Source organism: Aspergillus fumigatus, chromosome 5, assembly GCF_000002655.1.
Source record: "Aspergillus fumigatus Af293 chromosome 5, whole genome shotgun sequence".
Classification (NCBI taxonomy): domain Eukaryota; kingdom Fungi; phylum Ascomycota; class Eurotiomycetes; order Eurotiales; family Aspergillaceae; genus Aspergillus; species Aspergillus fumigatus.
The window spans coordinates 2,470,275-2,492,379 of record NC_007198.1 but is presented as its reverse complement, the minus strand read 5'-3'; the positions used below and the strand labels follow the sequence as shown (position 1 = coordinate 2,492,379).

The 22,105-nt window shown below is 50.6% G+C and overlaps 7 protein-coding genes across 7 annotated transcripts; 4 read left to right on the top strand and 3 right to left on the bottom strand.

The window, feature by feature from the left end:
• Nucleotides 1-80: 80 nt before the first annotated feature.
• On the bottom strand, nucleotides 81-2,319 carry AFUA_5G09640 (URC4/urg3 family protein; the record flags this gene model as incomplete). The annotated part of the gene is made up of 4 exons (XM_748582.2): nucleotides 1,439-2,319; nucleotides 879-1,368; nucleotides 225-817; nucleotides 81-164 (listed from the first exon to the last, which is right to left on the bottom strand). The coding sequence occupies exons 1-4, from the start codon at nucleotides 1,775-1,777 to the stop codon at nucleotides 81-83; spliced, it is 1,506 nt and encodes a 501-aa protein (XP_753675.1). The 5' UTR covers nucleotides 1,778-2,319.
• Nucleotides 2,320-5,210: 2,891 nt separating this feature from the next.
• AFUA_5G09630 (UBA/TS-N domain protein) lies at nucleotides 5,211-8,764 on the top strand (the record flags this gene model as incomplete). Its single annotated transcript, XM_748583.2, has 3 exons — nucleotides 5,211-5,822; nucleotides 5,915-8,609; nucleotides 8,663-8,764. The coding sequence occupies exons 2-3, from the start codon at nucleotides 6,003-6,005 to the stop codon at nucleotides 8,762-8,764; spliced, it is 2,709 nt and encodes a 902-aa protein (XP_753676.1). The 5' UTR covers nucleotides 5,211-5,822; nucleotides 5,915-6,002.
• Nucleotides 8,765-9,098: 334 nt separating this feature from the next.
• Nucleotides 9,099-10,607, bottom strand: trm61 (tRNA 1-methyladenosine methyltransferase subunit GCD14; the record flags this gene model as incomplete). The annotated part of the gene is made up of 1 exon (XM_748584.1): nucleotides 9,099-10,607. One exon carries the CDS (start codon nucleotides 10,605-10,607, stop codon nucleotides 9,099-9,101), a length of 1,509 nt encoding a protein of 502 aa, XP_753677.1.
• Nucleotides 10,608-11,145: 538 nt separating this feature from the next.
• AFUA_5G09610 (cysteine--tRNA ligase) lies at nucleotides 11,146-13,636 on the top strand (the record flags this gene model as incomplete). Its single annotated transcript, XM_748585.1, has 2 exons — nucleotides 11,146-11,445; nucleotides 11,510-13,636. The coding sequence occupies 2 exons, from the start codon at nucleotides 11,146-11,148 to the stop codon at nucleotides 13,634-13,636; spliced, it is 2,427 nt and encodes an 808-aa protein (XP_753678.1).
• A 748-nt stretch (nucleotides 13,637-14,384) lies between these two features.
• Nucleotides 14,385-15,534, top strand: AFUA_5G09600 (NAD(P)H-dependent flavin oxidoreductase; the record flags this gene model as incomplete). Its single annotated transcript, XM_748586.1, has 3 exons — nucleotides 14,385-14,516; nucleotides 14,582-15,310; nucleotides 15,388-15,534. 3 exons carry the CDS (start codon nucleotides 14,385-14,387, stop codon nucleotides 15,532-15,534), a joined length of 1,008 nt encoding a protein of 335 aa, XP_753679.1.
• A 667-nt stretch (nucleotides 15,535-16,201) lies between these two features.
• Nucleotides 16,202-17,600, top strand: AFUA_5G09590 (uncharacterized protein). The gene has a single exon (XM_748587.2). It carries the CDS (start codon nucleotides 16,407-16,409, stop codon nucleotides 17,328-17,330), a length of 924 nt encoding a protein of 307 aa, XP_753680.1. The 5' UTR covers nucleotides 16,202-16,406; the 3' UTR covers nucleotides 17,331-17,600.
• Nucleotides 17,601-17,887: 287 nt separating this feature from the next.
• Nucleotides 17,888-20,930, bottom strand: rodA (hydrophobin family protein). The gene is made up of 3 exons (XM_748588.2): nucleotides 18,523-20,930; nucleotides 18,379-18,467; nucleotides 17,888-18,331 (listed from the first exon to the last, which is right to left on the bottom strand). Exons 1-3 carry the CDS (start codon nucleotides 18,854-18,856, stop codon nucleotides 18,275-18,277), a joined length of 480 nt encoding a protein of 159 aa, XP_753681.1. The 5' UTR covers nucleotides 18,857-20,930; the 3' UTR covers nucleotides 17,888-18,274.
• Between the last annotated feature and the right edge of the window lie 1,175 nt (nucleotides 20,931-22,105).

Sequence of the window (22,105 nt, the reverse complement as noted above, 5' to 3'; positions counted from 1 at the left end):
TCGTCAAGGCTACGCAAGCCATCAGCTGTGGAGACTAGAAGCTGGCGGGTGTGGGAAGGGTCGCGAATGTATGCGTGTGCTCAGAACACCGTGCCATCGGAGAGAATCATAATCGGAGGTTCTTTGGTGTTTGGTCGGGAGACCTCTGCTATTTCACGGCCACCCTGTACGGAATCCGTTAGAAAATTGATTGCCAGGGGAGACTTCAACTTCTAGGTACGTACCTTCCATGAGCCCGCTTCGAGCATCTGTGCAAGGGTCAATTGTTCCTCGCCTCTCAATCCCAGTTGATTGTTCACTTCCATGAGAAGGTCATCCAAGAAGCCGACGGTAACGGCACGCCATTCAACTACCACATCATCATCGGCCGCGAAAAGCGGGACTACCTCCACGTTTGGCTGGCCCTTGATCTGAGCGTTCTGTTTGTATGCTGCGATGCCGCGCTGGAGGTCGGCATCTTTGAGAGCCAACAACCCCATATCAATGAGGAGGCCGCCATTTCGATATTCAGGAAGTCCAGTGAGGAGGTCGCTGCCAGCGATGTGGATGTTCAGTAACTTTGCCATGGGTACCATGATTGAGTAGCAAAGCCATTGCGTAAGTTTATGGAAGGGTACGATGCTTTCCCAGGGTTGTGCAGGAGGCGATTGGGGCATGCTTGAGCAGACCCAAGCATCTCCGATAGAAACCCCATCAACCTGGGTTCTTGAAGGCGGCCAAATTGACGCGAATCCATCCATGAGGACCGTCCACAATGTGGTGATGGGAACAATGGGTACAGACGAGGCAAGCGTTGATGGATGAGAAAGCAAGTAGTCTAGACGCACACAACGTTACCAAATAGTTCGCTCACGGATCTGAACAGCAGGAAAACTTACCGAGCATGTTCCCCGGCCGAGCGTCTACGCCAAAGAACTCCTGGTTGTTCAGGGCCTCGGACAGCCTCATCAGCAGTCCAGCGCGTCCTTCAAGCCCTGCCAGTGGATTATGTTCAGAATGTTGCATTCCTCTAGCCAATACCTCCACTGTGATCTTCTTTAGGCCCGCACCGTCGACCTGGCATGGTTCCGTGGGATCACTACTGAACAAGCCGCTCTTGAACATCTCCAGAGTGGCTACCGCTAATCCCTCGCTCCGAGAATAAATTTTGCCGGATTCTTTTGATTTGTACGACCACTTCGTGCCTGCACCAGCATCAAGAAGGACGGAGACCACGAAAAGGTCAATCAGACGCCGTGTCCGTTCCTGCGCATCGATTGTGCTAGGCCAAGACTGAAGCAATTGATTCACACGGGGCCTCCCGCCAACGTCAAAATGCTGCCAGCGACCGTGGGGTGGGATGGACGAATAATCCGGCGCATAGTCTCTCTGAGGAAAAGGTCAATGTTAACTATGATTCAAGCACCAAAGGTTTAGAGGACGAAGAGAAGGCGCGTACTTTGATGATTGACACAATATATGAAGCTGTTGCCTTGAATTTGGTCATATCGACATCGAAGTGATTCAATCTATTCTTCTTTGCCTTGTCGAAAATGATGCGAGACCGCTCACGGACAGCATGAATGCTTCGAAGGTAGGCTGCAGGGTCCAATGCCGGATCCGGGGGCCTGGCGATTGGAAGCTCTGGGATCGAAGTTGGCAGTCCGCTTCCTTTGTATCCGGGGGACCTCAACGATGCATTCGAGGTGCGAGCACTGTTGACAGAAGCGAAAGAATCCTGCTCATCCTTATCGCTCTGAATGGAGTTCTTCGAGTCCTTGCGCTTGAAGAGACCCATGGCGAATAGAGGTACAGGAGGTTGGTTGTCGATGGCCGATGAGGAATCCGGACAGTCGTCGTCTAGTGTCTCCAGAAGAGAGGGAGCGAACACTGGTGGGAAGGAATTAGACAAGAGAGTATCTAGAGTGAGGTTGACTTTCGAGAAAGCAAGAAGCGCAAGACAGAGATCGGCCAAATTTCACTGAAGGCGAAAGGAGACAGTGCACATCGAATAATGATCTGCGGCCGATACCTGGAGACACGGAGGCAGCGTTTGTTTTGAGAGCTTGTCGCTGGTTTGGCTGAGAGTTGGTGGACGAGTTGCGGCCCCTCGCTGTTTTTCCCCTCGGAAGGAAAATTCAATTTCGAAAAAGTAACAGTAAATAAACAGATATTATTAGTACGGGAATAGAAATAATTATAATAATAAAAATAATAACGAGATGAATTAAAGGCACAGGAGGACCCGAGAAATATAAATCAAATAGATACGGAGTAAAAATGATAATACTAGTAATAATCAAGCGGGGCCGGTGGGCAACTGGACCTTTTTTGAACGAGAATTTGGCGTGATTAAGGGGACTCGGAGAACTTTAGGTACGATATTGATCATTCTATCTAGCACCATTCAGGACTAGCACTTGTGAACGTGCAATCACCGTATTCGACCATGGGAATTGGGACTCGGGAGGTGGACTGGTGGAGAGCTTTGCAATTTCGCAGAAGAGCACAAGGGAGTAGGGCAGAAAGACGAACTCAGGAGGCATCCAGCAGAGTTCGCGGCAGCTTAAGGTAATGTTCTTGATGATCAAAGAGATCCTTTTCATTCATCTTTTGCACTTGGACTCTCAACAGGAAGAGGGGTGATTTTTTCTGCCCCGCGCAAGACCCAAGTTAAAGGTGCATACTACGGAGTAAGGAGAAACTCAAAAGGATACAGAATTTTACGCTGGCGTTACTTTGTAGATGAAAGATGAATTCAATCTTACTACCTGTCCGAAGTACGCAGACTCCAATGTTGATAATTGATGCATTTGTAGCTCAGTTATTGTACTATTGCCGGAGTAATTAACCCCGCGGAAAGTGTTACTACACTCCATATTATGCTATATGCTATCCACCTGCTACTTCTGAGTACCGACCTCGAATAAGGTGACTAAGTAGTACTTATAGCAACTATCGATGACAGTGTAACAAGTATCTTGTTTCGCTCAGTAGAAGGTACTGTACAAAGTACAACAGAGTACTCGTAGTACAGCAAGAATTTATTAAAGGTATGCATTGTACACCTTATTAGGTTACTTTTACTACTTCCGCCATTAGTGCAGAGTATCTCACTTACTTTTACCCACAACAGTTTAGCGACAACAAGGGGGGTTGTTACGAGCACGGACAGCCAGGTGGACAAGGCCGAGAAGAATGGTTTATTATTCATTTACGGCACGTATTTGGGCTATCTATCTAGATATGGGTCAGGATTCAGGAGTCATTCGCCATTCAAACCGGTCCGGATCTTTTTTCTCACTTCCCCTTCGCCCCAAGGGTACGGAAAGCGGATCTAGATTTCTGGCCGGTCCGGATCCTTAGACTATTTTTCCAGCTCTTCCATTTTCGGTGGCTGATGTGTTATCATCGTTACCATCTCGCACCCTATGCTTCTTAGTCTTGACACATGTCCTCAGTAGCTCCGTATATCCTGCAGACCTACATATAAATAACAACTAACTATCTACGTGAGAGACTGACTACCGAGAGACAAAAATCCCATTGTTATAGGCAAATTGCAAGCCCCACAAATACTTGACGCCACTGGCTACGGGCCAAGTAATCAATACTTGCATTTTCCTTTTTATTCTTCTTGTTGCTACCATTATTGTCAACAAGAGTAGCTCATCATCTCCACACGTTAGACTGGATGAGTGGCAAACAATAATATCCTTGCGTTTACTTTGATCCTGATGATCATGCTTCGACTTCACGGCCGAGGCCCACTGTTCAGCAGACCCACTGAGAGCTCAGATGGCGGGCCATAGACTGTAAATTCTAGAGAACGGACTACACAGTAACTCCGTATAGCGGCATATATTGTACCATTCATTTTGTATCTTTATTCGATTTATATGTTGTTTAAGTAATTCTGGAATAGGTTGAGTGAGGTGTAGCTCTCCTTGTAACCATCCGGTTTATGAATAAGAATCCGACAGAGACCATGTACAAAGGCAGGCCACTTTGATATGTGATAAGGCCTAACAGGACTAACAGACTAATATAGATGGTCTATTCTTCGCTTTACGGCCCCTCTTTAAACCTCAACGCACCGGCGTCAAGATTAGCGCGGGAGACACGATCCTGGCCATACTGCTGGGACTGCTGGGTTTCAAGTTTATTTGTCAATTATTGCCCAAGAGTTTCATTTGGCTTTTGCCTGAGGGGTTGTTTCGACTTGCATGTGCTTCTCAGTACCTGCTTCTCCGTCGGCTCAGATTCACCCCTCAGAGGCTAAGCGCTGTCAGAACCTTCCATATCAAATAGGTAAATCAGCCGTCTTACTGCTGAGGGGAATCGAGTCCGAATGGACGGGCTTGATTTTAGTGTTTGGTGAAAAGGGGAAAACCCCGGATTGACTTGCTTCAGCCTCGCGCCGGTGTTCTTGTTTAAGTCTGTTACCCCCGCCATTGATTGGCCATAGTTCAACCTGCCATTGTTGACTAACACTGCGAAAGTCCATCCCGAAAACATGAAACATGTTAGAACGATAGTTTGTACTCTGCCAGGCACGGCTTTTCTGTTGTCGGCAACAATTGCGAACCTCCTCTCTATTAGCTGAGTCAATATGGAAGCATGTAAATGCTTCTGGACGCGTCAAAGTCGGTATAAAACCATTGGTAATCAAATTGCGTGATCCATGCAGACCGAGTCTAATGTAGGAACATCTGCCATATCACACCAGGGTATCCATTCTAGTCTTAGTGTCGGAGTTGTCCACTCTCTTTCAAGCTGCTGGACGTACTTTGCAGTACGGAGTAGTCAGTGCATGGAACATGATGGTGGCAGACAGACAACTGGCAGCACAAGCCGTTCCCGGCTTTGCACAAATGTCTCCATTCAATAATCTGTATTTCGTACTCTCTCAAGAATGTTCACAGTCTCAGAGAGCCACACTAGCGTTCGCCTATTGGCTACCTGACAGCCAATGAGATGCCTCTGAGAGTAAAAATTGAGCTGTTCTCCGTCCTCCGTAAGTTGTGATTCGATCCACCATTACTCTGGAGACCATTACAAACTCTGTGTACGGAGTACTGCTGATCCCGCACTGTATAGTCCTTAGTGCGTACTGGCAACTGAAAGTGGGACCTGGCCTGTCAAGCGTCTCCAGCGTCACCTGTCCTTTTGCCAGATCTGACTCTGATAGTATCATGGTGTACCATGGTACCTGAGCTTTTAGGTTGGAACGCACCATGAGCTGGCAATTGAGCACTTTGCGATGCCAAATAAAGGGGTTGGCGATGGGGCTTCTTTTTTTCTCAGCCTCTCTGGTGATCTGATCATAATCGCATTGTCCTAGTCAATAGTCCCTATGGCATGTCTGATCAAATATCCATGTAGGTATGTCCGTACCGCTGGCGTCTACAACTCTCCACACCTCATCATCAAGCGATGCCCTAGGCCCAGGGTTTTGAGAGAACCTTCCTTGGAAGCTTAGATGAGCATCTTGTGTCGCAGGTTGTTATTAATAATAGAGTGAATCGAGGCCCTCTTGAAAGGTTTAAATCGAATCAGTCGCTATTCGCTAAGGTAGGATCTGCTAATACGGAGGAGGGACTGCTGAGCCATACGTAAGGAAAGGTAGTACACACGGTAATTTGGTGCAGCATGGTAACGCCAAAGACAACGGAGTAAGTTACTCCGTACTCCGTACAAGAAAGTGCCCGGTATCATACCTACGTGATTGTCTCAGCCACAATCGACCGCTGCGCAGCCACCTCACTAACCTCAGCCACAATTTCGGGTATCTCAATCTACAGGGGACAATTGACAGCGACTTTAGGAGACAGTTGGTGAAGGTAGGAAAACACGCTGTCTGCGAGGCAGACTCCTGTTCACTTCGTGTCCAATCAGCTCACCCGGCCCTGGTGGCATTCGATGGTGAAATCAGATCATGGAACGCTTGCTTCTACGTCTATCCTACTCCTAATTCCGTCCCCTCCAAAGCTCCACCTGTCATTCCTCTTCACGAAATCACAATGGACGACCTGAACGGGTTAAGTTGGACATCCAACTCTTCAACGAACACTCAGAAGGCCCCGCCTCTGGGGTCCGGATTCTCGTTTCCTGCCGTGACGCGCAATAACATTTCTGGCCGTTCTACCCCCCTCTCTGCCACCGGCCCCTCTCACCCACCACCTAAGTCGGCGACTCCGGACAGCGACAGCTTTGCAAATCTTGTATCCTTTGGTTCGTCAAGTGCGAATAAGAAACTATCTCTCCTAGAGCAACAGAAGAGGCTGCAAGAAGAGCGCGCCAGAAAGGAAGCAGAGAATAGGTCCAAATTTGAATCACAATACGGCGGACAAAATGCTCAGTTCTGGGATAGTTTGGAGAAAACCGGGAGCAAGAATCCCTTTGCATCTACACCAAGTCCTGTACCGCAACGAGCTCCCTCCGCCGATGAGGATGATCTTCTTGCTGCTTTCGACGCCTCTGCGCCGGTAGATGCTTCGACGAACTTCCCGATCCCGAGCCCGAGCCCCTCGCCGCAGATCGCGCAGAGCGCGTCTACCGCGGCGGCTCAGCAGCAGCACCAGATCGCTGGAATGTCGTTCAGCGAAGTCGACGATGATCCTTTTGGTCTCAATCAGCTAAAGCCGAAGCCAACAGCAACCCCGGAGCCCGCTCAGACCGACGACGATGATTTCCTCGGCTTGCTGGGAAAGCCAGTTTCGGAGGTCTCTCGCCCGGCACCCGAGCCGTCGCCGAAACCCTCATCTCCGGCCATCCATGAGCATCATGCGCCTTCCCCCAAGCCGTCTAGTGGTGCCGATCGAGCGATTGCAGAGCTTGTAGACATGGGCTTTCCCGCAGACAAGGCCAGCCAGGCACTGCGGGCGACGGAGTCTGGGACTGACGTCCAAGCCGCTGTGAGTTTGCTTCTGACACAGGCGCATGAAGAAGCCCGTCAGAAATCGAAAAGTAGGACACCAGCCGTCGATCGTGAGTTCGACCATCAAGAACACAGCAGAGAGCGAACCTCAAGACAGAACCGTGACATTCCTTCCTGGATGAAAGAAGAGCAGTTGAAAAGCCGTGCTAGCAATCGGTCCCCAGCATCAACAAGCAAAGATCCGTCACAAATCGCCGCCACTTTTGGTAACAATTTCTTGAAGACAGCGAATTCATTGTGGAAACAGGGGAGCAAAAAGGTTCAGCAAGTCGTTAATGAGTTCAACTCAGATCATGATCAGTCACAGCCTCGGTGGCTGAAAGAAGCTTCGGCCCGTCAGGAGCCTTGGCCACAGCCTACTGACAGCGATCAGGCTACTGAAACCTCCCACAGGAAGCCCGAGCTCCTAACAGCTGAGGCTCTTCTCCTTGAACCTGGGGCTGCTCCCCAGCCGTCTCGTAACCAATCTCGAGTCAGCGAAAGGCCCTCGCAACGAACTAATAGCAATGGACTACGGAGCCAACATTCCCCAGCTGGAGAGGCGCGTACCTCGCAACCCTCTTTCATGCAGCAGCAGTTGAGAAGCGAATCACTGAATCCCAAGTCCCGTGTCTCCAAAAACCTGGTTGAAGAGCAGACGGCGCAAGCGTATGTTAGCCCTGCTCGGCGAAGACGCCCTGCTGCACAACCATCCGCTCCTGAAGCCAATGTGGATTTATTCGATTCTTCTGCACAATTACCGCCAGGCAACCGATCGCGGCCCACTCCACCTCCAGCACAATCCTCAAAGCCACCTGCACCATCAAAATCTCTTCCTGTTCGGCCAAAGGCTCCTGCCCGAATTGTTCCACAATTGTCACAGGAAAGTCTGATATCGACTCACCGGCATCGTGAGAAAGGTACAGAGGCATACAAAAGAGGTGACTATGCCGCAGCTCACGATGCCTTCACCTCTGCCCTCACTATGCTCCCTGATAAGCATCCCATCAGTATCGTCATTCGCAGCAACCGTGCAATGACAGCCTTGAAGGTCGGGGAGCCGAAAGTGGCCATCAGTGATGCGGACGCCATCCTGGAGCTGATCGGCCCTTCAAAGGGAGAAGCCGAGACCATTGATCTCGCTAACGGTGAAGCGGCAAAGTCAATGAAAGATTTCTATGGCAAAGCCTTGATGCGCAAGGCCGAAGCTTTGGAGCAATTGGAACGCTGGGCTGATGCCGCTCAGGTATGGAGACAGGCGGTCGAGAACGGCCATGGTGGAAGTACTAGTATCCAAGGCCGGAACAGATGCGAAAAAGCCGCTGGTATCAGCAAACCCGCACAGAAACCTCCTGCGCCGGCGAAGCGGCCGCCAGCACCCGCTCCGAAGAAGCCGTCGGCTCTGGACGACCTCCAAGGTGGCTCGCTGTCGACGGGCGGATCCTCCGAGGCTGTCAGCCGTTTGCGAGCGGCCAACCAGGCAGCCGAGCGCGCGGACGAGGAGAAATTTGCCCTCAGTGAGAGGGTCGATGCACGGCTGAACGCCTGGAAGGGCGGGAAGCAGGACAACCTTCGCGCGTTGCTCGCTAGCCTGGACACAGTCCTGTGGCCTGAAGCAGGTTGGAAGAAGGTCAACATGTCGGAGCTTATTCTGCCGAATAAAGTCAAGGTGCAGTACATGAAGGGTATTGCCAAAGTGCATCCTGACAAGGTATGTTGTCTTTTGCGGCATTGATGAAGAGACCACAAGCTAAGACGAGTTAGATTCCTACCAACGCCACGACCGAGCAGCGTATGATCGCAGGGGCAGTTTTTGGTGTCCTGAACGAAGCCTGGGACAAGTTCAAGGCAGAGAACAACCTTTAAGGCATCACTATCCATCATTAGGAAAGTTTGAGATGTTCCAGGATGCATGTCTCATGTCTGCTCCTACGAGGTTGTGGTTCTGTCCATCTTTACATCACTCAACACTTCCAAGCCCGTTTCCTCATCCATACTATATCCCGAATGCATTGGCATATTCTGATTGAACTTCGTAACTCTTGCGCTGCGCCCACAAGGTACAATGCTCTTATGCACTGGTTCTCATTGTATATATACATTCCATACCCTCCAGCTTTTATGGCATACGTGAAGTGTCCTGATCATTCATCTTGTATTCCAAACGTCTAGATTATATCACAATAGCGACAATTCCAAACTATGATTGGGTTTCTTGGGGCCGCGCAGGGACGTCTTCTGACTTTTGCGCCTCTTCCTGCACCTCCTTCTCCTTCGCTTCCCTTTTTAATTGCTTTTTGCCTTTCGGCTTCCCCGCGTCCGGTGAACCCCCAGTCTTCTGAGCCGGCCAGGCCTGCCGGCACCTTTGCTCGTCTTCCTCTGTCCATTCGCGGGGTAGAATAGCAAAGACGAGATACGATGTGTGCGTTTTCAGGTCCGGTTCGGTGCGATGGACCAGGCGGCCAAGATCGTATGATGGGGTTGATGATGGAGCTGCGGTGGTGTCTGAATGCTGCGATATGTCTTGTAGGGATTTCTCTTCGACTTCTGTCTTTCCTGATTTGGTCGCTGCCGGTTTGTCAGAGGCAGTGCCTTCATCGTCGCTCTCCTGAAGGAGGGACTCGCGGAATCTTCTCGAGTGTTCTTCGACGGCGCGCATCTTTGCGACGGCTTCGTCCACCGACTTGGGGAAGACTGTCGCGCCCCGGACACCCTCGCAGTCTAATCCGGTTCGTTCGCGTTTGACATCAATCCGGTGGTGATTCACCTCAACCATTGATATCGAGAGCCAAGAATACTCACGAAGTGTGGTGATCGTCCGTTGCACTTGCTCGATACAAGGGGAGAACGTGCATATATATACCGGCGAAGAGGGATCGAGAGGCGACTCCGCTCCCGAAGGGGGCCTGCGAACGAGATGCTTGAGCGCAAGCCATGGCGCCGGCAGATCAAGGAAGATCGCATTGGCTTTGGGCGATTTGCCGGTTTTCGGGTCCCCGAGGAGAAATCCATCTTCGTAAACATCGCGATGTGTCACCTCAACCAGTGCGTCCAGGCCGTGGTCGTGGATCTCTTCCCGGATTCGTTGTGCGCGCTGTGCATGGAACTCGAAACTGCAGACCTTGCCCAGCCTTCTTTTCTTAGCTGCGGGTGCCTCGGAGGGGTATCCGTTGAAGACTGCGCGGACAGATGCATGTGTAAAGGAGCCGCTCCCAGCCCCAGCCTCTATAATTGTGCTCCCGGGGCGAACGCAGAGCCGATGCAGAATGTAGCTGTAGTCTGGTGTGTAGACAACCTGGGTCCGATGCGGGAGCGACGCGGTCCATAACTCCGGTGTAGGGTATAGAAGATGAAGGAAACCGCTGGCCGCCGCGCGGGGGGTGCCAGGAGAAGATTGCGCCTCGTCCTTGTTCGATGTCGGGGTGTCCAAGTCATCCGCTTTGCGCTTCTTCGACGACTGATTCTTGCGACCCCGGGACCCTGTGTCTACTACGGAGGCGACAATTTGCGATCCCCATGGTTGGTCTATAAGCGTGCTGTGCGGAAATGACCCGAAACGAGTGTTTGTGACTTTCCCCTCCTTGTAACCCTGGTTTTCGTCGTCTTCTAGTTTGAGTATAGTCGGGATGGTCTGGTCTCTGCGGAGATGTAGTAAAGCAAGGTCGCCCAACTCGGACCGAAGGCGGTGGTTGAGGAATGGCGAGCCCATTGCGACTGCCTGCAATCGCAGAGGAGCGGCGATGAGGGTAAGGAGGTTGTTGAGAAAGGAGCTAGACCGATATATCTCTATCCTGGAGCAATCCGTCACTCATCTTGAAAGTCTTATACTACAGCGGCGACAAGCTTTGGAGAATCTCCGATGCGTCTAGACCCGAAACAGCTGATACTCGGGGCTTAGGGCTCAGGGCTAGATGTCAGGGCGACCAACTGCTGGATTCTGCTGGGCTCCGATTGGCTGCATGCCTTGGACCTATCCGTTCCGGATTCCAACCTCAGGCCCCCAGGCCTCCATGAGTCACCCAGTTAGGTGAACGGAGTACGGAGTAACTTGTCAAACATTAGGTAGGTATTGCTCAACCCCTCCCCCTCGTTTTAGGTGGTCGTACCAAATCCCCGTCTCCCTCTTCTTTCCTCTGTTCTTGATGCCCATATCCTTCTCTCGTACCTCACTCTTGGTCTCCTCTTTTGCGAATCCCTCGAAGGCCCGGTTGTCGTTCTTTTCTCCTCTGTTGATTTTTTCTAGATCAATGGCCACCGCGCGCCAGCAGCCGCCATGGCGGCAACCGACAGAGTATCCCGAGGCCAAAGCTCGCTTACCACCTCTGAAGATTTGGAATTCGTTGACGCGATCTAAGAATCCATTCATCCCTATTGACCCTGAAGGCAAGAAGGTGACCTGGTATGCTTGTGGGCCGACTGTTTATGATGATGCACATTTGGGCCATGCCCGGAACTATGTCAGCACCGACATCATTCGGCGTATCATGCGCGACTACTTTCATTTCGATGTGAAGTTCATCATGAATATTACAGATGTCGATGACAAGGTATGCAAGGCTCTACATGTGCCATTGGTCTCCTTAGCAACTGTGCTGATGCAGTGACATCTAGATCATCCTCCGAGCGCGCCAGCAGCATCTCTTCAACGAATTCGTTTCTGCCCACCCTACAATCACCGCCGAAGTCCTAGACATTGCGCGAAACGCATATACCGCCTATTTGAAGAAGAACCTTCCGTTACTGAACCCCGAACTGCCCCCGGCGCAGTATCAAGAGGAGGTGGAGAAGGTCTACGCGACTGTGTTGAATGGTGGACCCTTACCCGGTAATGAGAAGGCGGGCGATGACGAGGCAAAGGTTAAGATGCACATCAAGACGGTGGCATCAGCTGCGAAGGTAATCGCGCAGGCGGAAAGCCTCGACCAGGCCGCTACCCCCAAGGGGTTCGCCGAGTCCTTCTACACAAATGCTCAGGACCTTCTCCTCCCGTATCTGGATTCGCTCAAGGCGTCCTCGATCAACGCGGACGATCATTCTATCTTCACGAAGTTGACGAAGAAGTACGAGGAGAGGTTTATGAAGGACATGCGCGACCTCAACGTCCTTGACCCCGACGAGTTGACTAGGGTCACCGAGTATGGCGCTGAGATTGCGGACTTTGTGGAGAAGATTGTAGAGAACAAGTTTGGCTACGTTACGGACGACGGCTCAGTATACTTCGATATCACTGCTTTCGAGAATGCCGGACACCCTTATGCCCGGCTTGAGCCCTGGAGCCGATCCGATAACAAGCTGGTCGCGGAGGGAGAAGGCGCATTGACCAAGAAGACGACGGAGAAGCGTTCCGCTTCCGACTTTGCTCTCTGGAAGGCGTCGAAGCCGGGTGAGCCCAGTTGGACGAGCTCCTGGGGTCGGGGCAGGCCGGGTTGGCACATTGAATGCTCTGCGATGGCTTCGGCCAAGCTTGGCAAGCAGATGGATATCCACTCGGGGGGTGTTGATCTAGCGTTCCCCCACCATGACAACGAGCTGGCGCAGAGTGAGGCTTATTGGTCCCATGGCCACCCCCACACTGATCAGTGGGTGAACTATTTCTTGCATATGGGTCATCTATCGATTCAAGGGTCAAAGATGTCGAAGTCGCTTAAGAACTTCACAACAATCCGAGAGGCACTGGAGAGGAAAGAGTGGACACCGCGCAGTCTCAGAATCGTCTTCTTGCTCGGCGGGTGGAGGGACGGCGTCGAAATCACGGAGGAACTCGTCAGTGCTGGAAATTCTTGGGAGGACAAAGTCAACAATTTCTTCATCAAGATGAAGGATCCTGCAACGTTATCAGGCCAGACCTCGGGCTCCGACACCACTCTCCCTGCTGCTCTGGAGGCCGCGAAGAAAGCTACTTTCGATCATCTCTGCGACTCTTTCAATACGCAGGGAGCGATGTCGGCGATTTCAGAGCTGATCTCAAAATACAACAGCGCCGACAAATCTACACTCAATCCCAAGGACGTCGAGGCTGTCGCCCGGTGGGTGACCTCGATGGTCAATATCTTCGGGTTGAATGGCAGCGCAACCGCCGACAGCACGGAAATTGGCTGGTCGGGTATCGATGTGCCTGAAGAAGCCAAGCCTTTCCTGTATCCGCTCTCCAGCATGCGTGACTCGCTCCGCCAGGCTGCGCGGGCTAAGGAGGGAGTCACCCCGGAGACTGTCGCGGAGATTGTGAGCAAGGGAGATGTGCCAGAGCTGGACCTGACTGAATCCGCAAAACCTTATGCTGAACTTCTTTCGAACTTCCGCACGAAGGTGTCTTCTATCCAGCCATCTGAGTCGCTGGGCAAGGAGATTCTGGCCCTCTGCGATCGCGTTCGCGACATCGACCTGTTCGATCTCGGCATCTACCTGGAAGACCGGGAGAACCTTCCTGCCTTGGTCCGTCCTGTTACCCGAGAGCTGATCCAGGCTCGGGAGGAAAAGGCCGCGCGGGCGCGCCAGAAGCAGATTGAAAAAGAAAACAAGGAGAAGGAAGCCCTCAAGAAACTGGAGAAGGGCAAACTAAGCCACCTGGAGATGTTCCGGACCAACGAGTACAGCGCCTGGGATGAAGATGGTATCCCTACTCGCGATGCTGCCGGGGAGGAGATTACGAAGAGTCGTGCGAAGAAACTTCGAAAGGACTGGGAGAGACAGAAGAAGCTACATGAGACTTGGCTGGCCAGTCAAATGGGCGCCAAATAGAGGGAGGAAGCGTCATAAAACAGTCTTTCGGATGTATCTATGCATTATAATGGCGTTCTTGGTTCGCCGTCTGGCAGATCCTTTCTGTTCAGATCTATATCTACACTGTCCGTGATGATCGTTATAGCAATCAAGCCAAGTCATTGGAAATACTGGATCCTCTATCCGTAGCTTCGTACCATTGCTCCATGAAGCGGGTTATCCAAGTTATACACCGAACAAAAATCCCCGGATCACATGCTGAGAGCTCAGGTGGCTCCACTCAGTCACCGGACTGACCAACGCTGAGTTACTATTATTATTTGATCATCTCATCAAAAAGAAAGTCTCTCTTGAAAGATCAAGATTAGCTAGCCCTGGGTCTTCTCCACAGTCCACGTCTGAAACACCATCGGCCCATCTGGAAATACCTCCGAATTAGGGATCGTTGGCCGACACGCCACGGGGCGACACCTTTCGACCTCGGCAAAACACGTCCTCCCCTCCCTTGGAGGTCCGCGGTTACACAGTTCACAGTGGGCAACACAACAGCCGATGTCTTAGCATAGCGAAGCGGTCAACTCATGTTAATAGCTGGTTCTTTCCTGTTTTCTAGAAATTCTCTGAAAGACTTCTGGCATAGAAGCATCCAATCATTCTCGCATTTCTAAAACTTGATAGTGGTGTTTCATTCCGTTAGCTCGTCTCCGCGACAAGATGCCTTTCAACACTGCGTTAACGAGGAAACTGGGCATTGCCGGTGAGTTGCATGGACTTGGAGTTGGTGGAAGGGACTCCGGTTGCTGACGGATCTACAGTCCCTGTGGTACAGGGAGGTATGCAGTGGGTTGGATACGCAGAGCTCGCTGCGGCGGTTAGCAACGCAGGTGGTCTGGGAATTGTATGTCTAGGACGCACTTGAGACAACCGAGTCTGAAAGAAAAGACCATCGCTAATACACCCAAGCTCACTGCACTCACGCAACCCACCCCCGAAGACCTTCGCAAGGAGATTCGCCGATGCCGAACCATGACCAAGAAGCCATTCGGCGTGAATCTGACGCTCCTCCCGGCCCTCGTGCCCCCAGACTACGCTGCCTACGCACAAGTAATCATCGACGAGGGCGTCAAGATCGTCGAGACAGCGGGCAATAACCCCGGCCCCGTGATCACGCAGCTGAAGAAGGCCAACACGATCATCCTGCACAAGTGCACGACCATCCGCCACGCCAAGTCCGCCGTGAAGCTAGGCGTAGACTTCCTCTCCATCGACGGTTTCGAGTGCGCCGGTCACGTTGGCGAGCATGACATCACAAACTTCATTCTCCTCAGCCGGGCGCGCCAGGAACTCAACGTGCCGTTCATCGCCTCGGGCGGCTTCGCGGACGGACAGGGTCTTGCAGCAGCGCTGGCGCTCGGTGCGGAAGGTATCAACATGGGTACGCGGTTCATGTGCACTGTTGAGGCGCCCATCCATCAGAAGGTCAAGGAGGCCATTGTGGCGTCGGACGAGAACAACACCAACCTGGTTATGAGACGGTGGAAGAACACCTCCCGTCTGTTCAAGAACAAGGTGTCGGAGGAGGCGCTGAAGATTGAGAGGGAGAGCAAGACGGGCGAGTTTGCCGAGATTGCGCCCTTCGTTAGCGGCAAGAGAGGCCGCGAGGTGTTCCTGAACGGCGACATTGACTACGGTGTAAGTTCTTACCCGCTTCCTGTTGACATTCCTTGTTTACGCCGCGGTTTCCGTAAACTAACATGTTCAATTCGCAGGTATGGACCGCCGGTCAAGTCATTGGGCTGATTCACGATATCCCGACGTGCGCGGACCTCCTGCAGCGGATTGAGAGAGAGGCTGTCCAGGCCATTGATCGGTCTAGGTCGTTGTACACGGCAACCACAGGCCAAAGCAAGCTGTGAGATTAGACTAATGTGATGTTTTGTATGTCAGCAATTCGGATTGAGATTGTTGGATCATGGATGTTTGTCATTGGTACCTGGAATGTAGATCTGCAATATAAGTGAGATGAACAATGGATCGTATCTTTCCTTAGTGATCCTGTCTAGCCATCCCTTTTCCTGCGGAATGTAAGGGCCCTTGCCTATTTATCTGAGTCTCCAGATGTATTTAAGAAAGCACGGGAGCTTATCCCTTGCTTCCCTTCCATAGCGGAGCGGACAATTACCGGCATTGATCTCAGATTCGACCGTGACATTCTCGGAACGTGTAAACAATGAGCATGAGGGCTATCTGAAGTTCACATATGACTTGTGGAGAGAGAATGATGTAGCAGGTGCCGTGTTTCAAGGTGTTGGGCCAAATGGGAGTAGAAGGGGTTCAGTCTTGATCTCCATAGCCATATCCGTCGTGTCATAGCCCTCACTAATTTTGCATCTATTAGAGCTCAGGAATCGCTTAAAATTAAGATCATCCATACAGTATTATGATCATTGCCTTCTACTGAGCCAAACTCACTTACAGTCACGTAATTTCAAACATGTTTCTGGTCCTTACTTAGTGCTACTCTATGCGCCGAGCACAGAACTCCAATTGTTCAAGTAATCAGCTATCAGTTTGATGGAACAGGGATCAGCTGAGATACTGTCTCAAGTGTCAAGCAGAAGGTCAATTTGTTTGTTGACATAGCGACCATCAGCGTGAGACGACAAGATGCATTTATATATGTCGGTGGATGTAGCTGTACTAGACTGCACCTGAGCGCCAATTCCACGTCTGGAGGTTACTTTCAAAAAGTGTACTGGGAATCCATGAAGAGGCACCCATCACAAGCATGGATTTGATATCGTCAATCTTCCCCTGTATCCAGCGACGCAAACCGCTGAAATGCTCCGGTCAAGAGCAAAATGCCGCGCAGCCAGAGAGCGAAGAGTCTAAAGCCTCTTCAGCAGCTTCAAGAACCGTGCCCTGCAAGTCCTCGGCGAGGATGTCGGTTCGGATCGTTGAAGCAGTCGATTCGCAGACTACCATTTGCCCTGAAGAGCCCGGTAATGACCATGACGGGCTCCAGGAGAACGAGAACGAGGAACAGAGACCTCCTGTCACATCCGTCGAGCGCAAAGACGCAGACCCAGACTCTGCCAAAGACTCCAATGTCAGAGTCATCCACATGGATCTCAGCGATACCCCGACAACAACGCAAGACTGTCACAACCAAAATCAAAAAGAACCACCGATTCCCGCCCTCCCCCCGAAAACTGCAAAGCTCCCCGAGGTCAAAAGCCGCATGATAGAGAACATCCCCGAGGAAAGCGACGATGACGAGGGCAACACACCATCGTTCGAGGACGACGCTACCGAGAAATCATCTCAAGACGCCAAACGCAACTCAACCTGGCGCCAGAGCTCCAGGAAATCTCTCGTCGACATCATCAACCTCCTGCAATCAACCACAAGCAACAACATCAGCACCCTCCGAATCAACAGCTTAAAGTGGCCTTTACCACCCAAATCACCCCACCGGCCACGGCCTGCAACAGCTTTATCGTGCCGGTCTTCGACTTCATTGAGCTCCTCGGTAACAGCCACCATGGAGTTCGAGAAGCTGACCCCAATCGTCAAGAAAGAGAGACGGATGGGAGCAGCGATGCTCCCCAGCATCCGACTTGGAGCCAGGAGATGGAGCGTCAATGACGGTGGCATTGGCAATGACAGCAGCATGAACCCCAGATGGCCTCGGCCTCTTTTTTGCGAGTAACGGTGTTTGGAGTCTTGTTTCGTTCTTTCGGGTTTTTTATGCGGTTGTCGGCCTGGTTTGGGGGTCTACGATCTTTTCTGTGGATATTTGATTCTTGCTCTTCTTGTTCCTTTGTTTCCTCTTGTTCCTTTATTTCCTGTTTCCATCTCTTTTCTTTCCTGTGTGATTGATATACATACTTTCAACAACTTAATCCTGTATACTTGCTGGCAAAGAAGGAGGTTCATTCAATGCGACAATCTCATGTCAATTGAAGCATTTTGCAATTCATTTTATAGTTAGGTGCAAAGTCCATCGCAGTGATTCGCAAGACGATAGACAGTACATGTTGAACATGCTGCTGAACTACCATTCCTGCAAGCTAGGAATGAATATCTGTCTTCACAGTCTTTTACGTCAGTGGTTTCAAGTGCATTCAATGATATATGAATGAACTCCACCAGTATGCGCATGGAGCTTTGAAATGGCCAGAGTGGATACTGATGAAAGGCGTGACTACAAGTTTCCAGTGGATTAATTGAAAGATATGGAGTGATTAAGTGGATTCGAAATACAGCGCGTCGTAAAGTGGACTGAAGATCGCGGGGAATGGCTGGAAAGAATGGCGCACTTCCAGTGTGGGATACATGGGAAATTGACATGACACAGACAGTGCTTGCCATGCGGAAAAAAGATTTGTCAGGAAAGAAAGGTAAAGGCAATTCTATGCATTAAATTATGTATGACAAAGCCAGCATCGATAAATGCCGCTTACCCACAGACAGAAGGTATTGAGGAAAACAGTGCAATCTTCTTTCTCCGAGTGCCACAGCACAATTAATGATACACAATTCAGCAACAGGTACCCTATCTAAAGACTCCCGGGACCCTGTTCCCTACCCCAGCTGCCATATCGAATCTCCAAATGCTGGCTGAGAGCGCCAACAGCAGAAGCGACGAGTAGCTTACAGGATAGAACCAAGGGCAATGCAAGGAAGACCCAGTCCAATGAGGGAACCGCTCTGATGGACGTTAGTAGAGAACTACAAATATATAGAGGAACACTTACGGCATCGGAAGGAGAGTTCTGGCAGCAGGCAATGTTCTGCTTGCACTTCTGGTTGACCAGATCCTGGATTGGAATACCAATGATGGGGACTAAGATATGTCAGTACGGACGACCAGTCTTTGATGAAGCTTAAGCTTAACGTACTCTGGAGGTCCAGCTTGGAGCACTGGTTGAAGAGACCAAGGCCCTCGGTGCCGGATCCACCACCGATGAGGTTCTTGAGGGTACCAGCAAGGATGCCCTCGTCAATGTCGGTGACATCACCGGCGTAGGTGGCCTTGTTGCAGCAAGAGAGCTGAGCCTGGTCACCACACTTCTCGGTTGCCTGCTTCACGGTGATGTCGTCAGGAACGGGGAAGCGGACGTTGGCGTTGCCCTTGTTGCCAACACCATTGCCAGCAGCGTTAACATCGTGCTGAGGAAGGGCGGCCACGGAGACGGCGAAAGCGAGGACAGCAGCGCTCAAAGAGAACTTCATTGTGACGGTGGGGCTTTAAAAAGGGAGTGAAGACTCGGAGCGAATTTTTGGGCTTGGAAAAAGGTGAGAAGATTGTACTTCGAAGGAAAAGCTTGTCAACGAGAGTGATGGTTGATGGAGAGGAAAGAGAACGGCCATAGGTGAAGTAAAGAGATCCTTATATAGACTCCGGTGGAGGCAGCGAGCTCCCTGTTGATGCTCGTTCTACCCGCCCTTGATTGAGCTCTCTCTCATGGTAGCTATCCAGCTTGAATCACTGAGTGGAATGTGGTATGCAAGGAATCCATCGTGATTTGTCCCTCAAGAGTCAGAACCGCGTTATCGCAATCTCGCAGCCCTGGGTTGGAGCTCTCTGCCCCAGTGGTTGGTATGGATCTGCAAAACATTCGATTGATCTTAACCAACAAGTCAGCTTCCAGCATACCAAGCTCTCCTGAGCCACGCCTCGATCAGGGGACTGGCCGTGCATTGACTGAGACCGCATAGTCCGCGTCTTCTGTCTCATTCCCCTGGTTCTACTCCGTCGATCACACATGCAAGCGGTAAACTCACCTGTGCCCCCGCTTGGTCATTGGGTTGCATTGCCTGCCACGGAGCTATCGCAGGCTTACCGAGTTCCAAACAACTTTCTTCTTCTTGACTCTCCGTATCACACGGCCAATTCCTACGCTTCAGCCATTCCATCGGTGGCGCATCCCGCATGATGAGAGAGTGGCCACCTGCTACCATAACACAGGAAGGGCTAAGCCTTATGCGACTAGGGATCGGAGAGTATTCAAGGGCCTCTCGTTCGGTATGCAGCTGCCAATGGCTTCAACGTGCGTGCTGCTGATTTAATTCAAGGTTGCAGGAGCTTATAGGGTTTGCAAAGCTCTGTTGTTGGTCTGCAAGGGACTTTCCATCTCATCCAACTGGCCGATAGTGTATAGTCATCGCAAGGGTTACGACGTAGCTGACCCTGTCCCATGGCTCTAGCAGTCCAGTCTCATTCTATCTCGTCATAAACAAGATTAAATTTTCCCATGTAAGCTCGGCCCGGTTTTCCTTGTGTTTCCTTTGGTGGGAGCTTTAGCCAGGCTCGTGTGGGCAAGGGAAAGCTGATTTCCTCCTTTGCTTTGTTCCTGGCGACAAACGAGGCAAGGGGTTCTCAATCGGAAATATGGAGCACGTAGATGCGTACTTTTCCCAGATGGCTCAGCTAGGAGGTAATCCTGTCTTCCCGAATGCAACTCGCTCCGTTCGCAGACTCGTCGCTGAGTCGTGATGAAATCGGCTTGGGTTCTTTTTCCGCTTTCACTTTAGCCCACATGTTGCTGTCAGGGAAACACTCCCTGCGCTCCACATTACTCAATTGAGGTCCTTTCAAAATAAACAATAAGAAGCCTCCTCGTGCTGGATGGATGTGAGCTGGCCGTATGGCCTGATCATCAGTTGTAGTCATGTATAGCAGGCATCTCGACTGTGTAGCCGTAAGCCATACTCCAGTCTCCAGTCATCGAAGAGGTGTACAGAACAGTGATCTCTCCAATGATGATCACCGCGAACTAGTATTTGTTATGTTTGGTCATTGTCGTACTGTTTCGCCCATGCTGCTTGGCTCTATCCAATGTCTCGTTCCGGAGTGCCAGTTGCAGTATACTTCGATATGGAGGAGATGGGTCCTTCGTACATGAAGTTATTCGTTCAACATCATGGTCCCGGGCCTTCGATGAAACCCGGAGCTAGAGATCAGATTTAGGGACTCCGTTGTTATTCTTGATGTTACCTGCTGCTGAAATGGATGGTGGATGTTGGGACAGTGGTTGTGTACGTTATGATATATATATTTCAGCATCCCACATCGAGACCACATCCACAAACGAAACAACCCACCACACCGATGAACTTCAGATATCCTTCTGTTATCCAGCAATATGGATACAAATGAGTTGCTACAACAAATGCAATGGTACTATATGAGCTACGATATGTTGTTCCTTGATCCTATTGTGCGCCTTCTTGGTTTATACAGGGCCAGGAAGTGAAAAGCCATGCAGTACGGAGTATATCAAGTTCTCAGCCATAAAACCACTAAGCTAAAAAGGCGTCTAGACCTCCGTTTCTAGTATAGTAGGAATTATAAGGCATATTCTGGTTGACACAAGTCTACTGTCTATTTGTCTATATGAAAGACCACTCAATCTATTGCTACCTAAGTCTCCGCTAGATCCGTCGAGGAATATATTACAAGTCATCGTCATAAATCTCACCACCGAATGTTATTACGGCAGAAAAATTTTTCACTTTTCATTTGACTAGAGGCTCGACTTGCTCCCTTCCACTACCACCTCATCATAGACCAGCGCAAACTAACACTCGACATCGCTAAGGTCTCATCCACTCAGGATTTATTATCTATGTGATAACTCTTAGTACGATGCATTGACCTATCCAAGTATCTACATTCGTGGCTATCTAAGCGGTCACATTCCTGCCTCCTACCTTAAACTCGTTGATTATCCCTTGACCGAGGCAGGACCAAATGATACCCAGAACGGGGGTAATAATCGAAATATCTGACTCAGGATCTAGACATTGCTAATGTGATTCACCCTCACTGGAATGCTGAGGCTGTGTTTCAAATTGCTGACTGCCCAGCTGTGAGGACACAAACAAGCATAACGAGTCATTGGCGTGCTCTCAGGTTGTTGCCGCCACTATCCGGCCCATATCGCGACCATAGGCCATCGGCACGGAAATGGTTCTATTTTTCAGCTATGGAGGTTGCTATAAATCAGCTTTGATCAAGCCATCGATACCAACTTAGACATGCCGAAGCTTTCTTCCATGGCTGGGCCATGCGCACATTCTGACTACCGGTTCTTGCTCGAGACTATTGCACCAAGCAATCAAGACTTTCTGGAGCTTTCCACAGATCTTAAAGAAGTTCTCGCATGCATCTTTCACGCGTTGGTCTTGATTCACGTTAGCAGACTTCCAACACGAGTTCAAGTAGCCTCTATTCAGTATTCTCTATTCCCGTGGCGAGAAAATCAGTGAAAAAGGCTAATTAAAGTACATCAGACGACAAGAGACCACAAAAGGAGAATAGCATTCATATAAACATTTTAACCGGTGAGAGAGTTGACCATTAATCCCAACATAAGTGTACCTACCACATAGTCAGTACAGTGGACTCCTTGGTGCCTTGGTGCCTTGCATTGATGCCTCAGAGGGCGTAGATGCACTAGTCCCTATATGGCTAGCTAT